The sequence below is a fragment of the Sciurus vulgaris genome (genome assembly GCF_902686455.1).
Source record: "Sciurus vulgaris genome assembly, chromosome: 1".
NCBI lineage: Eukaryota > Metazoa > Chordata > Mammalia > Rodentia > Sciuridae > Sciurus > Sciurus vulgaris.
Window position 1 is genome coordinate 32852191 of NC_136461.1, and position 17238 is coordinate 32869428.

General features: G+C 42.1%; 1 protein-coding gene across 1 annotated transcript; it reads right to left on the reverse strand.

Annotated features, from left to right (window-relative positions):
* Positions 1–8135: 8135 nt before the first annotated feature.
* On the reverse strand, positions 8136–17213 carry EBNA1BP2 (EBNA1 binding protein 2). Its single transcript, XM_079117639.1, has 9 exons — positions 16993–17213; positions 16825–16908; positions 16459–16628; positions 15810–15933; positions 14950–15039; positions 13301–13376; positions 12962–13055; positions 11051–11213; positions 8136–10910 (listed from the first exon to the last, which is right to left on the reverse strand). The coding sequence occupies exons 1-9, from the start codon at positions 17056–17058 to the stop codon at positions 10860–10862; spliced, it is 918 nt and encodes a 305-aa protein (XP_078973765.1). The 5' UTR covers positions 17059–17213; the 3' UTR covers positions 8136–10859.
* Between the last annotated feature and the right edge of the window lie 25 nt (positions 17214–17238).

Below are 17238 nucleotides of genomic sequence, written 5' to 3' on the forward strand. Positions count from 1 at the left end.
CCAATATCCTTGATGAATATAGATGCAAAGATCCTTAACAAAATATTGGCAAACCGTATCCAAAAACATATTAAGAAAATCGTGCACCACGATCAAGTGGGGTTCATCCCTGCAATGCAAGGATGGTTTAACATCCGTAAATCAATAAATGTAATCCATCTTGTCAATAGACTTAAGGATAAGAATCATAAGGTTATTTCAATTGATGCAGAAAAGGCATTCGACAAAATACAACACCCCTTTATGCTCAAAACACTAGAAAAAATAGGGATAGTAGGAACATACCTGAACATTGTAAAGGCTATTTATGCTAAGCCCATGGCCAACATCATTCTTAATGGAGAAAAACTGAAACCATTCCCTTTAAAAACGGGAACAAGACAGGGATGTCCTCTTTCACCACTTCTATTCAACATTGTCCTCCAAACTCTAGCTAGAGCAATTAGGCAGACTAAAGAAATTAAAGGGATATGAATAGGAAAAGAAGAACTTAAGCTGTCACTATTTGCTGATGACATGATTCTATATTTAGAGGATCCAAAAAACTCCTCCAGAAAACTTCTAGACCTCATCAATGAATTCAGCAAAATAACAAGCTATAAAATCAACACGCATAAATCTAAAGCATTTTTATACACAAGCAATAAAACATCTGAAAGGGAAATGAGGAAAACAACTCCATTTGCAATAGCCTCAAAAAAAAAAAAAATAAAATAAAATACTTGGGAATCAATCTAACCAAAGAGGTAAAAGATCTCTACAATGAAAACTAAAAAATGTTGAAGGAAGAAATTGAGGAAGACCTTAGAAGATAGAAAGATCTCCCATGTTCTTGGATAGGCAGAATTAATATTGTCAAAATGGCCATACTACTAAAAGTGCTATACAGATTCAATACAATTTCCATTAAAATCCCAATGATGTATCATACAGAAATAGAGCAAGCAATCATGAAATTCATCTGGAAGAATAAAACACCCAAAATAGCTAAAACAATCCTTAGCAGGAAGAATGAAACAGGGGGTATCGCAATACCAGAACTTCAACTATACTACAAAGCAATAGTAACAAAAACGGCATGGTATTGGCACCAAAATAGACAGGAAGATCAATGGTACAGAATAGAGGACACGGACACAAACCCAAATAAATACAATTTTCTCATACTAGACAAAGGTGCCAAAAATATGCAATGGAGAAAAGATAGCTTCTTCAACAAATGGTGCTGGGAAAACTGGAAATCCATATGCAACAGAATGAAACTAAACCCCTATCTCTCACCCTGCACAAAAATCAACTCACAATGGATCAAGGACCTTGAAATCATACCAGAGACCTTGCATCTTATAGAAGAAAACGTAGGTCCAAATCTTCAACTTGTTGTCTTAGGATCAGACTTCCTTATCAGGACTCCCATAGCACAAGAAATAAAAGCAAGAATCAATAACTGGGATAGATTCAAACTAAATAGCTTTCTCTCAGCAAAGGAAACTATCAGCAATGTGAAGAGAGAGCCTACAGAGTGGGAGAATATCTTTGCCACTCGTACTTTAGTGAGATCAGTAATTTCCAGAATCTATAAAGAACTCAAAAAACTCCACACCAAGAATACAAATAACCCAATCAACAAATGGACTAAGGATATGAACAGACGCTTCAAAGAAGAAGATCTACAAGCAATCAACAAACATATGAAAAAAATGTTCACCATCTTTAGTAATAAGAGAAATGCAAATCAAAACTACACTAAGATTCCATCTCACCCCAATTAGAATGGTGATTATCAAGAATACAAGCAACAATAGGTGTTGGAGAGGATGTGGGGAAAAGGTACACTCATACATTGCTGGTGGGGATGCAAACTAGTGCAGCCACTCTGGAAAGCAGTGTGGAGATTCCTTAGAAAACTTGGAAAGGACCCACCATTTGACCCAGCTATCCCACTCCTTGGCCTATACCCAAAGGATTTAAAATCAGCATACTACAGAGATTCAGCCACATCAATGTTCATAGCTGCTCAATTCTCAATAGCCAGATTGTGGAACCAACCTAGGTGTCCTTCAGTTGATAAATGGATAAAGAAACTTTGGTGTGTATATATATATATATATATATATATACAATGGAATATTACTCAGCTATAAAGAATAATAAAATTATGGCATTTGCAGGCAAATAGATGAAATTGGAGAATATCATGCTAAGTGAGATAGGCCAATCTCAAAAAACCAAGGGACGGATGATCTCGCTGATAAGTGGATGATGACAAATAATGGGGGATAGGAGGGGGGCAAGAATGGAGGAAGGAGGGACTGTATAGAGGGAACTGAGGGGTGGGAGGGGTGGGGGGAAGGAAAAAAATAACAGAATGAATCAAACATCATTACCCTATGTAAATGTGTGATTACGCAAATGGTATGCTGTTACTCCATGTACAAGCAGAAACATGTATCCCATTTGTTTACAATAAAAATAAACTTAAAAAAAAGCAACTCTTTTGGAATTAATATTATTAGTGAAATAATAAAATAATACAAGCCAGAAAATAAAGAGTCCAAGAGAGAAGAGGGACCAAGAGGGCTTAGGATTTCCATGATGATCAAAGAAATCAGGAAGGTGAAGATGAGAAAGTTCTTCAGACATAAAGAAAAAAGAGGGGGAGCATAATAGGCTTGTTAAACATCCATACGAAATTAGGCATCTTTGGGAATGAGAGATTTCAAACCTAATCATTGGGAAATCACAAATCAGGAGTGGACAGTCATCTCACCAGAAATAGCCCTGTATCCCACAATCACGCATAAACCTAGGAACAGGGACCACGGCCTCTGGTGAGACCGCTTACTGGACACAGGGCGTGGTGGGCAGCATCACAATTGGCATGCAGTCCTGGGTGATGCGGGCCCTCCTGTGTGACATAACTGCTGGGAGGCTCTGCACAAGCTCAGTTGCTCACCTGGACTGACTGGGGCAAGCTGAGGAACTAGGAGAGTCTGAGGAGATGACAAGGAAGCTATCGCACATTTCCCTGTCTGGACCCCAGCCTCCTGGTCCTTCACCCTCTCATCCTCCAGCCCGTCTTCCTCCCCTGTCCACTCCATCTTCTGGCCCTAAGTCCACTCTCCAGTGCAACGCTCCCCTCTCTGTCTTCTGCCCTACCTGGTTCCCTCCTCTCACTAGCAGTGCCCGGTCCTACTTCCCCACCTTAAAGCTCTCCATGCCCAGCTCCTCCTCTGTTCCGTCTGGACCCACCCCTCGCCGCCCTGCTCGTCTGCCTCCCCTTTCCTACTACTCCTCCATCCTGGCCCCCACTCCTCCTCCCAGCCCTGCCTTTTAGTTCCCTGTTCTCTAGTCCCTGCTGACAGTCCAGTCATCCAGAACTGGACTGAGCCATTGATTACTCTCGTTCTGGGAATGGTGTCCCCACTCCCCGTGCAATTCAGAGTGGCCAGGATCTGGATTTCCAGCAGCCTGACCCGGCGAACGCAAGGGATGCAGGGCGAGGGCAAGCCAAGCTCCACCCTGGAGCATTTCTGGTGAGTTACAAGATGCTTTCCTGTATCCAGACCTGGTTATCTTACTGCTGTCCCTGTCTTCCTTTCATGTTACCATGGTGACCCTCTTTGAATAGCAGAGAGACCTTTAACAATTCCTTTACCCAGAGAGTCAGTTCCTCTCCTCCCCTGTCTGTTCAGCCCCCTGCAGGAGGCTCTGCATTTGTGCCTGGCTTCTCTGTGGGACTATAACCACAGAGCAAACTGCAGGACCAGTGACGGAGAACAGAAGGAGGATCTAGAAGCCTCAATGTGTCCTTTTGTAAGCGGAGGGTAAGAAAGACATGCTGAGGGCTCTCAGGCAGGGCACGCACCCCTGCACAGGTACTCAGGGACTCAAGGCTTGTTCTGTTGTGTTTGTTTTTTTCTAAAGATTATACATTCATGGATAATTCTGTAGTTGTTTAATATGGCTCCTCTTGAGACTCCATTTTTCCTCTCCTAGGAATTTACATCAGGCACTTTCTACCCATGAAAAATGGGCAAGAAGGTGGAAGATCCCTTTTTTTCTCATCAGCCCTGCAGGAAGCAGAGTTACATTCTAATGAGAACTGTGATGCTGTTTGTCTCTGGTTCCCACAGGCAACACAAAGTCCATGTCTTGGCACTATATAACATGGAGGAATCCATAGATGGTAAGTCCTAGGGCTTGAGAATATCATGACATAGAGCACACAGAGGATATGGCTAGAGAGACCTCTCAGGGTACTGTCAACTTGGGCCAAGCCTCCCACTCCTCTACTTTGAGGATGGAAACTCATACTAACCAAGACAACAAGACACACTTTCAACCATAATGCCATTTTCTTAACTGTCCAGCAACAAAAATGTCCCTTTTGACCTTAACATTGCATTCCTTCATTCATCAGACATTTAGATGGTACAAGCCAAGAATCTGGAGTCATACTGAGTGCACATCCTGGTTCTGCCACTCATTAACTGTGAGTTTGGACAGGGTTTTTAACCCTCTCTGAACCTTTCTTAGGGTGGCTATGAGGATTAAACAAAATAATGCAAGAGCTTAAGGCAGTATCTGGTACCTGGTGCTCATTAAATGGTAGTTGTTGTTGTTATTACTATCATTATTACTACCACATGGTATTCACCATGATGGGCCTGGTATGGGGACCTCCCAGCATAATGAGAGACCAACAAGTAGACCTGTGAGGACACTGGCATGGGGACAGGGAATGGGCTTGCTGTGGAGCAGCAGGAAACAGGTGCTTCAAGCACAGGCACCAGGGCTGCTCCCGACGTGACTCCTGCCTGACTCAGGCTGAGTCTCCCTGCCAGGTGTCTCAATCTCATTCTTCATGCTGCTCCAGGACAAAGGGACAAACACCCAGGAGACGGGGTGAAAGTCAAGAAGTGGGTGGGATACAGAGGTCTTGATGAGCGTGGCTCCTGCACTTGATAAACACCAGGAAGCACCGTGGCAACAGAGGTGGTGCCTAAGAGGGCAGAGTGGGGAGCCAGGCTGCCTGGGCTCTGCTTAACAGGTGTGTGAGCTTGAGTATGTTACTAAGTCACTCTTAAACTCAGTTCTCCCGTCAAGAAATGGAAACATTACAGCACCTCTCTTATGGGTTTTTGTTTTTGTTTTTGTTTTTTTTTGGGGGGGGGGGGTGCTGGGGATCGAACCCAGGGCCTTGTGCTTACAAGGCAAGCACTCTACCGACTGAGCTATCTCCCCAGCCCCTCTTACGGGGTTTTATAAGTAGTAAGGGAGGTGGTGGTTTTGTTGGGCCCAGAACTATGCCTGGTCCATCCATGCCCAATACACACAGGGTCAGTCTACTATGATGCAGATCAGGAAGAACAGGAGAATAAGAGGCCAACCTCAGAACAATAGGATGCTGCTCCTGGCTCCTTGGCTTCATCCCAGGTATCTTTATCCACAGTGATTTTGGGTGTGCTCCTTCCCAAGAGTTCTTTGCACCCTGCAGTTCTCCTGCTCCTACTCCAGGGTGTGGCCTTGTCTTCCCTTACACACCTCTAGCCTCGGGCATGTGACCCTGCAACAGGCTGCTTCATGGAGATTTGAATAAAAGGCTCATTGAGTCCAGGTTTTACCAATGAGTAGGGGAGCTGCTCATTTGCATCAGTTCCTCTTCAGATATGGGCATCACCTTGGAGACAGGAAACAGCAAGATTCAGGCTGAGTAGAAGGGAAACACATAGCTAGAGAGCTGGAGAAATGAGGACTCATCAAAGGGAGAAAAAAGGGTAGAAGGTCTTTTACTAAGAGACCCAGGTAAAGAAGAAATAATTCAATGACATTTCTTGAACACGCATAATGAATCAATTGTTCAGTGACTGTTAAAGACCACAAGAAAGACTTTCTTCAAGGGAGGGTACTACTGCCATAGGAATAAGCACCAGAATGGGATTTTGCTATGAGGGAGATTGGGTTCAACTCTGAATACAGGATAGATAACTGGGTATTTGAAGCCAAAAATCAAGACATGGGTGTCAATAGACTGAAAATTACTAGGAGGATCTATCAGGGGTACAGGGGGAATATGGCTAAACTAACCTAACAGGATTCTTGTTGAAGGCAGCCAGGGAGATCAGACATCATCTGTGCGATGGTGGAGAACAAGAACTAAATGCCAAGGGTGATCAGATATCCCAAGGGTGGGGAGTTCTAGCTAAAATGACTTAGCAGGATTTTTGCTAAAATTGGATGATGCAGAGATGAACACAGAAGACCAACAGTCAGGCCTGGTTGAAAGGAGCTCAGACATGCCAATTAGAGGTTGGTAAACTACAGAATCTTTGTCAAGGAAGGCATGTGAAAAAGAAAGGTTGTGGGAACAGAGGAAATGCCACGTTAAACAGGGCAACTTGAAAATAAATTAGAGAGCACATGTTACTTAATGGAACATTCTCCCTTTCTTTAAAGAGTAGAGGCCTGGATCCTGTGGGTGCAAAGTGCACATGGAAATATTGCTTCAGAACCTCCAAGGATACCGCCTAGCAATTCAGTATGCTTCAAAAGGACAAGTGAGGCTGGCCCAGCCAGGTCAGCCCTGCTCAGCCTCTTCTGGGCCTTACAGATTAGATTGATTTTGTCCTTCTTGTGAGGGGCCTGAACACCTTGTCATCACTGTGAACTGAAGGATAAGGCCATCACATGGGGCTAGTGGCATAGTGAGAATATGCCCCCCAAATCCAATTGGATCCAGATGTTGTGGAACTGTAAGAGGTTACTAAGCTGGAATTTCAGAGTGATGTGTTTGAGGTTCAAAAAGGCTTGATTAATCCCCAAAATGGGGCTCTCTGCACTAGTGAGAAATTAAATTGTTCTGTGGCCTTTAAAAGATTTCTTGAAATTTAAACACTCTTACTATTAAATGCATAAGAAAAAATAGCAAAAGTAATCACTTATCTAATAAGCTGTAATTAAAAACAGAAACATTGTAAATTAAAGACAGGGCTTGTCTTTATTTCTTGCTAGTTAATTTAGATACAGAGCCAGCATCTTTTTGCTTTCTGAAACTGCTAGGGATTGAACCCAGAGCTTGACACATACTAAGCTTGAACTCTAGTTCTGAACTATACCCCCAGCCAAGCGTCTTTTCTATGCCTTGGCAAATCATCTTAGTCCTAAATTCTAACATTTTATCTTTTGTTCTTTCAATGTCATAAAATGTCTCTAAGAGTTACTTTTGCCAGTGTCACCCCCTGGGGAACATCTCCCTTTTCATCTTTCCTCATTTATATCAATAGATTGCTTTCTCTAAGTTTCCCAGGCTACATAGCTAGTCTCCAGAACAGCAACAGTAACGTTGTATCAGCTACTGCTTCTGTAACTCCAGTTGTATTCTTTTCAAATTTCACTTGAAGCCTGATCATTTTTCTTGACTGCACATTCATCTTTGCTAATCAATTCTTTCCATCATCAGCTTCTTTAAAATGTTTGCGGGTTCATTGCTGAGACAAGAAAACACGATTATACACATTGTTCTCCATGTGTCTGTGAAATGAATAACAGATGCACAGTGACCGATCACAGATGGACTTTGAAAGAAATGATGACTCATCACTGATCATTGTGCATCTGTTATTTATGCAGTGATTTGTAGACTGAAGAGTCAGCAGAGATTGTCTCTACCTTAGGCCAACTATTCAATTAATACACTTTGGTAACTGAAAAGTGGTCTTATGGAGAAACTGCTGTTGTCAAACTGCACATTGATAATTGAAATTCATGCATTTTGAATCATGCAAAAAACTGCCTGTACTCTGTATGAGGGACTGCTATCTTTCAATGCATGGGACTGTATTTTAAAGCAAGAAATACAAAGGGATAATATTGCCTGCATCCTGACCATGCTTTATTCTGAGGGCAGGCATGATAAGGAAGTGATGCATATGAGTTCTAGAGGGCAGCTCTGAGACTAATGCAAGGGATTCCATTTGTAAACCAAAAACCTAAGATAAAAATGGTAAGAAGGAAAAAAGGAAGGGCTAAAGCCAGGGAAATAGTTTTCAAGTTCTTTAAAAGTACTAAGCATTAGTAACTTTGTCTACCAGTGCAAACTGTGTCCTTTTTTTTTTTTTTAATTGTAAACAAATGGGATACATGTTGTTTCTCTGTACATGGAGTAAAGGCATACCATTTGTGTAATCATAAATTTACATAGGGTAATGTTGTTTGATTCATTCTGTTATTTTTTACCTTCCCTGAGACTTCTTATTTGAAATACTACACATCATCCCTTTTGTCTTCTGAAAACATTGTCTGCATGATCAGAATTTTGTTAGCTGAAATTAACTTACAAAATATAAATTCATTTTGTTCCAGAAACTCGGTATTGTATGAAATCAGAACTATTCTTTATACCAGTAATGGTATTACAAAATATGAAAAACAAAATTCTCTCAAGAATATACTTCTCAGATATTTCTAGTTTCCTTAAAGTATGGCTCCTGAACAGGTATGGAGAGAGGGAAGACAGGAAAAGGGGTTCACTACCCAGAGTAAGGCCAGCACCTAAATGGGCCTACCCACCTACATACAGTCTCTTCATAGCTTTCAGTCAGCATTGGACCACCTCCCAAATATGGACAACCAAGGCTCACCAGACAGTAAGTAAAGCCACCTGCTCTGATTTGGATGTGGTCTGACCCCCAAGTGTTTATGTGCTAAAGGGTTGGTCCCATTGTGGTGGTATAAAAAGGTGGTGGTCCCTTTGAGGTGGGACCCAGTGCAACGTGATTTGTTCAGAGTATTCCCCTCAGATGGGATTTATGCTGGTCTTAAGGAGTTCTCAGAACTAAGTTGTTATAAAAGAGCAAGCCTGGTCCCTGAATCTCTGGGGCTTTGTGTCATGCTATGTGACCTCTTCCATATGTTCTTACCATCATGATTCTACCAGCTGGGGCCCTTTACACAGGCTGTACAGATGAGGCCATCAACCAATCTTGGACTTTCAGCCTCAGTTATTTTGCTATAGTAACAAAAATGAACTAATAAACCACCCTAAGAAAATAATCCTAAACAAGGAAAATGACAGAATTATTGGATATGGAATGACTGGATTCTCAAGATTATTATTTAATTATGTGGCATTTTACACACATTAACACTGACAGAAACCTAAAAAGGTAGCTACTATATTGTCTACATTTTCTCAGATAACAAAACAGAAAATATGACAACAGTCAAATAGCAAGTGAGCAACAAAGCCCCAGGAGTCCAAGTTTTTAATTTCTACAATACACTGCTGCTCAACATGCAAAAGAGAGAGGACAGATATGGCATGTTCTCTCCTATGTAGATAACTAAAAAAAAGTTTTAAATCAAAATAAACATAGAATAGTGATTACTAGATGCTGCAAAGGGTAGAGGGAAATTAGAAAATGGTACCAAACACAGCAGATAGAAACAGTAAGTTCTAGTGTTCTATAGCACCATGCAGTGACTGTAGTTCACAATAACATATTACCTATCTTATGAATAACTAGGAGGGGATTTGAAGGCTCCAACACAATGTAATAATGAAGTAAAACATGGATTACTCTGATTTTATCAGTACAAAATGTATGCATGTACTGAAATACCACTGCAGTCATAAACATGCACAATTTAATCTTTTAAAAAAGAAAAAGAGCAAAATGTACAAGTGGGGGCTCAGGAAACAGAATAAAGGGAACAAGAGAAAACTCTCATAAAAAACTTGAACTATAATTCATGACCCAGTAAGATACTCCAACCATAGAACTGTAAAATGATATGAAAAAGATCAACTGGAGAATAACTATTGGGGGATAAAATGAAAGCTAAAATAAACATTCAATAAAATGATTAGATAAAAAGAAATGTTTCCTTCAAATTAGACCCAAAATGCAAGCCCACAAGTGATCAGTAGAAGAGGTTCAACATTTGACTAACAAATTCCAAAGTTCAGAACACAGAAAAATGGCCATCTACTTGATAAGAGAAGTTATCTAGTAGGATTTCGCAGAATGGAAAAACTTGAATCTTTCCAAGAACAAAAATATACCCACACCAAGACGTTATCATGAAGTTTCAGATCTTCAGGAAGAAAACCTTCCAGAGAGAAGATTGAGAACAAGAGACACCCGAGTCCTCAGCAGCAACGCAGGAGGAGTATTCAGCATTTTAAGGGAAAAGTCTTACCAGCCAAATGAGAAGCAATTCAGAAATGTGGGAAGGGGAAGATAAAAAGTTCACCTGTCACATTCCTTTTCTTAGGACGATACTAGAAAATGATACACAATGAAAAGAGGAGTAAGCTAAGAAACTCTGGGATCTGGGAAGTAATGGAGTCAACTTAGGTCTAGAAGACACAGGTGACAGTTCAATGACAGAACTGCAGGAAGATTAGAGGGTGGATAAAACAGCAAAGGATCTGGACAAAACTAAGGACACAGAAGGAAAATTAGGAAAGAGAAAAATGTATAGGTGATGATTAAGCCAAGGAACAACCAACAGAGGAAATCTGATCACAATGCTTCTCCCTTTACAACCAGTGATTATGATATTATTATTTGGAAGGACTGGAAAGAGGAAGTAAGGGAGGCAGAGATTAACTCTTCACCTATCAAAATAAAAAGGTAATCTGGACTCAAAGTCTAAATTATTATTAATAAATAGGAATATTATTTAATAACAAAGTCACTTCCAAATCTTTCACTGAGTTTTTAACCAAGAGTATACATTTAATGATAATTTTTCTTTTCCTTTTTTTTTTTTTTTTTTAACAAAAAGAAACCAATGTACTTTGAAATTCCAAGGCTTCATCCCTTTTTCTTCTTTGTATAAAAAGATGCTGCTCAGCGGGTCCTGCTCTTCATCTTCTCTCTTGTTCGTTTTCCAGGTCTCTTCTACACACACAAAAAAAAAAATCACATCAGGTCACACAGCACTTGATCTTCTGCCCCAGAGTAAGAAGGCAGATGAAGAAAGTGGGTTTGGGGTGAGAGGAAGTGGCGCCTAACCCAGTTTGTGCAACCCCACCACTTACATTTGATCCTTTCTTTCCAGGCCTCTTGGGACCCTTGCCATGAGCTGTCTTGGCCCGGAAACTGGACACATCGTCATGGCTCTCACGAGTGTTCCACTTGGAGCCTTTCTTCTTTCCACCAAAACCAAACTTCTGGTTTTTGTATCGTCGTTTAGCACTGGGCCTGAGAAAAGAAGCCCTACAAGTCACTGCAGCACTGTAACTCCTGAGGAACCTTACGGAATCTCTGGTTCCTTTCTGTACAGCTCTGCAGGCACTACTGTCACCGGAATTCCATCCTTGGCCCGGCGTTTTTTTTTTTATAAATTACCTCATCTATTTATGGTCTTAACCCCCACAGCAGGAAGACCAAAAAAAAAAAAAAAAAATAAGATAAAACTGCATGTCGTGTGTCTTTGGAAAACATTTGAATTTTAAGTCAGTCTTGCTAAACCCCCCTCAGTAGTTGTTACTCCTCTCAAGGATGTAACATGCAGTCAGCATTCAAATGTAATAAATTTTAAACTCATCAGATTCAGCCTAACTAAGATTACATGGCATCTCCCTTCCTACACTGGTTCCCTTTCTGTATAAATGCTCCACCTTGGGGTCAGTGTTCCTACCATCTGCCCAGGCACCCAGGTGGCCTAAACCCACTTTTTTTTTTTTTTTTTTTTTGGGGGGGGGGGGCGGGCAGTGGGGAAGGGCAATATCAGGGATTGAACTCAGGGGCACCCAACCACAGAGCCACATCCCCATCCCTCCTTAGAGACAAGGTCTCACTGAGTTGCTTAGCACCTCGCTTTTGCTGAGGCTGGCTTTGAACACATGACGCTCCTGCCTCAGCCTCCTGAGCTACTGAGATTACAGATGTGCACCACGAAATCTGGCTCTACACTCATTCTTAACACCTATGTCAATTACTGAGTCCTGCTAAGTTGACTTCTCAAGTACCTCTTCACTGTGTTTTCTCTTCACTACCCCTCTGCATTTGTAGAGCATTATTAACTGCACTTTTGGACTTTTGAAACAGTCACCTAATCAAGTCTCCCCTTCCCTCAAGTCTATCACTGACCCAAGTGCCACTGTAATCTTTTCAAACATGAGTATGACCTGCTCATCATTCTCAGTAAAGCCTGTGAGTGTCTCCCTACTGCCTCCTGGATGAAGCTCAAGCTCCTCCACAGTGAGCAACAGCCCAACCCATCCCAGTCCGCCTCACCACTCCTCACCTCCCACTGCATTCCCACTGGGGCCAGATGCTGGCTGTTCCTCATTCACAACCTGCTGTTTCACGACTCTATGTCTCTGCTCGCTCAGGTTCTTCCTCCTTCCTCCACTCTTTCCCACACTGATGGTCAATTCTTACCCATCATACCAGGCTCAGATGGGACCCTCTTCCAGGCAGCCATGACCAGGCTATGTAAGGGACTTCTAAAATGTGCTCCCAAACTATTCCCTAAATGTCTTTATCCAAGTTTTTGCTGTATAATATGGAAATTATCAGTCCCCCTAGGCCTGGTGTGCAGGTATGCAGAAAGCTGGACTAAAGAAAGTAATGGCAGACATTCTCCCTTTTAATATTTATAGTACTATGAGGCTCAAACCATTTCCTTATTACAGCAAATGGGGCAAATAAGTGATTTGCTCAAAGCTACCCTCCTACTGGGCAGCAGAATCCAGACCTGAACCTTAGGAATGTGCTTTTAACTAACAAACTGAGTGATGGGGAATCACACAGTGCTTTAGCAATCACTTAAAATGGGTCAAGAACCTTACTTTCATCTTCAAAAGCTGATGTAGCTAAAAAGTCCCATCACATGGTGCTGTAATTCTTGGTCTAGTCTGCAGCTGCACTATCAATTCAGAGGCCACTCCTGTGAAGGTCCCCCAGTCCATTATACATCACAGAACCAAACCAAAACCTCTTACCCTTTCTTCATCTGCTGGCTTTTAGCTCCTGCCTTTGTGCCCTGTGGGACGGATTTCTGATCCCCCTCAAGGAAATCCAGTTTATCAGAGAAGCCTGTGAGTAAAGAAGCACTTTGATCAGTACCATTATATTTTAAGAAAGGTTTGAAACCCAAAATAAGGATCCTATTTACCAAACTGATTTTAAGAAGATCTTGCTCTCCATCCCAGTCACAGAACTTAGGTCCAAATGTTACCCATCAATCAAGAAGATTTCAAAGCACTATGTGTTCAAATTACTTCTAAGGTATGCTCTATCCCTATTCTCCTGCATCCTTAGCAGAGAGATATTCAACTAACCTTTCTGATATTTCTTAATGGCATTCATCATATGCGTTTTCTCTCGCTGTCTCTTCTGAAGAACTTCTGTTTGCACCTGTGAACAGACAGAAGGACAGAAGGACAGTTACACCCATTCCAAATCATTACTTCAAGTGTCCACATTCTCTCAATAATGTTGTGATTAAAAAACAAACCACATGCTGTGATTAACATCACTATCATTTAACATTTACATGTATGTGCTAGGGGCTCAAAATATATTCTCAGTTCACCTTCATAATAAGAAGGTGAAGTTCAAATTCTTATCTATTAAACCAAAACACAGAAAGGTATGCTTGTTCAAGTTACATAGCAAGAATGTGCAGAGCAGAGATGCACACCCAGCAGCCTGACTCCACTGTCTGTTTTCTTACCCCATCACACAATCCTATAAATCAAGTTTAGATCTACATTCAATTTTCCTCATTGGTTATACTTGGCAAGATTAAACATCCAATCCCCTGTTACTAGGCATGAAAGTACCAAAAGAAGGGGGGGGAGGGGAGGACTCTCCAGAAAATACACAAAAAAGCTTTAAAGACAAAAGGAGACAATATACTTTAGGCAGCGTTTCTATATCTCAACACTACTGACATTCTAGACAGGGTGATTCTTTGTTGAGGCACAAGGCCTGTCCTGTGAATTTTAGGGTGTTTAACAACATCCCTGCCCTCTACCCACTGGATGCCAGCAGTACCCTCCACTCTAAGATATGACAACCAAAAGATGTCTTTACACAGTGACAAAGTTCCCTGGAGGCAAAATCACCACACACTGGGAACCACTGCTTACTAGTATCCTCAAATTAGAAATAATGAGCTGAGCTGAGCTTTGCTTTGAATAAAGCAATTGCCAGTATGTTTGAGACGATGTTAACCATCCACCTCCAGATCAAAGAAACACTAAATCCACAGTTGACCTTTAGCAGAGGACAGGATACTAGCCTCCTCTTCCTCTGCTAAGAATTTATCAGAAAATTACCCCAACTGTGGACACCAGTTCCATGCCCCAGATCACAAGGGTTATGTCCAAAACACTGTGACAAAGCCTTAAGCCCAGCGTGGATCCTCCTCACACCCATTCCTTCCCACAACCCTAACTATAATACCTGTTATCTTTCTTAGGTGACTATACACCAAAAAGGAAGTCAAAAATAGTTTCACAGAAAGCCTAATCTGGTTTACATTAGAAATCAGATAATCATAGTGTGATAAATCAATAGAATAATTCCTTTGGTGACCTGAAAAATCAAGGTCAGGGAGTTCTATCTAGGATGCATATCAGAAGTACCTGAGAAGCTTTTCGGGCAAGGGGAAAAGCATGCAGATTCTCAGAAATTCTGAAGCCTGGAAATGTTTCAAAAAATTTCCCCCGGTGATTCTGCTGAGAGATCAGGTATGGAAACCACTGATCTGGACTCAACTCTTTATTGTACAGATGTGAAAACTAAAGCCCAGAGAGGTTATCAGCTCGCCTGCCCTTACCACCCTAGCCCTGGCACTGCGCACAATCCACTGTGAAATAACAAACACATGATCAAACACCCTCAGAGCCTGGAACCAAATCAGACCATGGTGATCTGATTTAACAGATATACAGTCCTATTCCTTGCACATTTTCTTTCTCACCTTCTTTCCATACTTCCTAAGTGCTCGCAGTTGTTTAGCTTTTTCAGACTTCTCCATCGCAGCCTGTTTGGTCTGCAGCTTCTGTCGAATCTAAAATGCAAAAATTTGTCAGATCTACTTAGGGTGCATTAGAACAGAGAACAGTACACACCAGGGAACCTATGAATCATCTATTCTGAACCCCTGTGTTTCACACGCAAAGACAATGAGGCCCAAAGGCTGAGCACTTTACCCAAGATCATAAAAGTGTCAGTGGTGGAGCCAGAGCTTAAAAGTGACCTTCCCACTCCCAGGGTGCTGGTCACTCCATTACACAAAATTGTAGTGGATGAAAGAACAATTTAAATATAACCTGGTTTCGGTGTTGGCAATTCTCTCCCCTTCAAAGTTAAATGAGGACCAAGTGCCACCTAACTCTAAATTATACTACATCGGAGCTGTATATTAATCCCTCATTTTATAGAAAAGTGAGAAGCTAAGAAGAAAATGTGTCTACAAGTGATAGCATTGCCTTCTGGCAATGGCAGCACCAGAACAACTGTGCTACCTGCTCTAGACACCATGCCATGGCCATGGCAGCTAGGAAACACAAAAGCTACCTGTACTTTAGGGAACATTTTTACACTACTTCCTCTCTGCTTAGTTATTTAAATTAGGAAAATGCCATTCTTATATTTATCTAATGGGAGGTGATGACCATAACACTACAGTAGGGAATCTCTGAAAGAGATAATAAATGACTCTGACAACCAGCTCCCCATTATTGGGTTTATAGCTCTTTCTAAAACCCTATAGGAGATAGGCCAGCTGAACATACTTCAGTACAAAGCCTTGGCTTTCCAGAGAAAAACTTTTCTTACCTTTTGCATCTGTTGATCGGACTTAGCCATTTCGGCAAAATAATCGGTTGGTCGCTTGGTCGGGACATTGAGCTGATGGAGGCGGGGTAACACTGCAAGCACAGCAGCCTGGGCCTGGCGGTAGCTAAGATTGTAGGAAAAAATGTGAAATGAGGTAAGGGAGAAAGGCTTTCATTCCTTCTTACTACCTCTCACGAGTTGTCCAAGCTGACAAGAACCATCAACATCTGACCTTCCCTAACAGATGAATCAACAGACAAAAGTTGTAATAAAACTTGTTAATTTGGTATCTAAAAAAAATTTCACTGTACACCATTATTTTAAAGGAGAGAAATTTTGCTAAAAGTAAGTTAGTAGTTTAAAGCAACAACCACTCTAAAGATGGCAATTAACACAAAAATTAGTGCCAAGTGTTAATTCTAATAACTGACTGCATGCATACACACACAAACTTTACAAGTGAATACTTCAAAATAGTTCATAAACTGGACTTTAAATCAAGACTAGTAAACCAGGGAGTTTTTTTCTCAACTAGGGAGAATCTCAGCTCTTCTCTGGTGCTCCAGAGGGTACAGTCTCATTACTTCCCTCTCTCCCAGTTCCTAGCACAAGGACCCCCAACTTCTCCCACATTGGAAAATAAACATACAAACTCATTTCCCGCTGGAAATCGTCTTCTGGATTAACAGCTTTCTGCTCTTTGTTCTGAGGTGTAGGCTGAGGGTCACTGATTTCTGGCACCGGACCCAGGGTCACATCGAGCCTTTCAACCCATTCCAGGTCCCGCTTGAATTCAGCCAAACACTGTTTCAAGCCATTCTAGGAAATTCAGACACTGAGCTCATAAAAAAAGAATCAGTTTATCGCTCTCAAACACCGGCACAAACCTAATAAGAATCGACCATCGTGGCAAGCACAGGTTGAGTCTTTCCTGAGACAAGAATCAGTCTCCAAGCACATCACTGCTTTGTGCGCATCCATTTCCCAGTACCCACTGCCCGGCGCCCCCGCTTACCACGTCATTCACAGTCTTCTTTGGCCCCTCTAGCACGACATTGAGGCCTGGCTTCAGGAGTCCGCGGGAAAATGCATCCTGCAACTGCAAGACACTGTGGCGTTCAGTACCAGAAGAGTAAGAGCCCCTCTTCCCGGGCCCAGCCGGGCCAGCTGTGCTGACACCTACCTCTCTGTCCGTGACAAGAGAATCATCAGAATCCGAGTCTGAGCCTGAGAGCGGAGGAGTGTCCATCCCGCAGCACGCCCGACCAGGACCTAACCGGAAGCGCAAGACAGCCCGAGGCCTGCGGGACTGGCAGAGGGGAACCTCGCCGCGGATGATGCGCTCAGCACCCACTCACACTCCGCAGCTCCACGTGCGCCCGAGCCACACCAACACCAACAACTCACCTACCCGGCTCAGCACTGCTAG

Coding starts and splice junctions, on each gene's coding strand:
- EBNA1BP2 (XM_079117639.1), bottom strand. CDS start 17,058: ATGGACACTCCTCCGCTCTCAGGCTCAGACTCGGATTCTGATGATTCT. Junction 16,909..16,992: donor CTCTTGTCACGGACAGAGAG/GTAGGTGTCAGC, acceptor AGTGTCTTGCAG/TTGCAGGATGCATTTTCCCG. Junction 15,040..15,809: donor CCGATCAACAGATGCAAAAG/GTAAGAAAAGTT, acceptor TTTGCATTTTAG/ATTCGACAGAAGCTGCAGAC.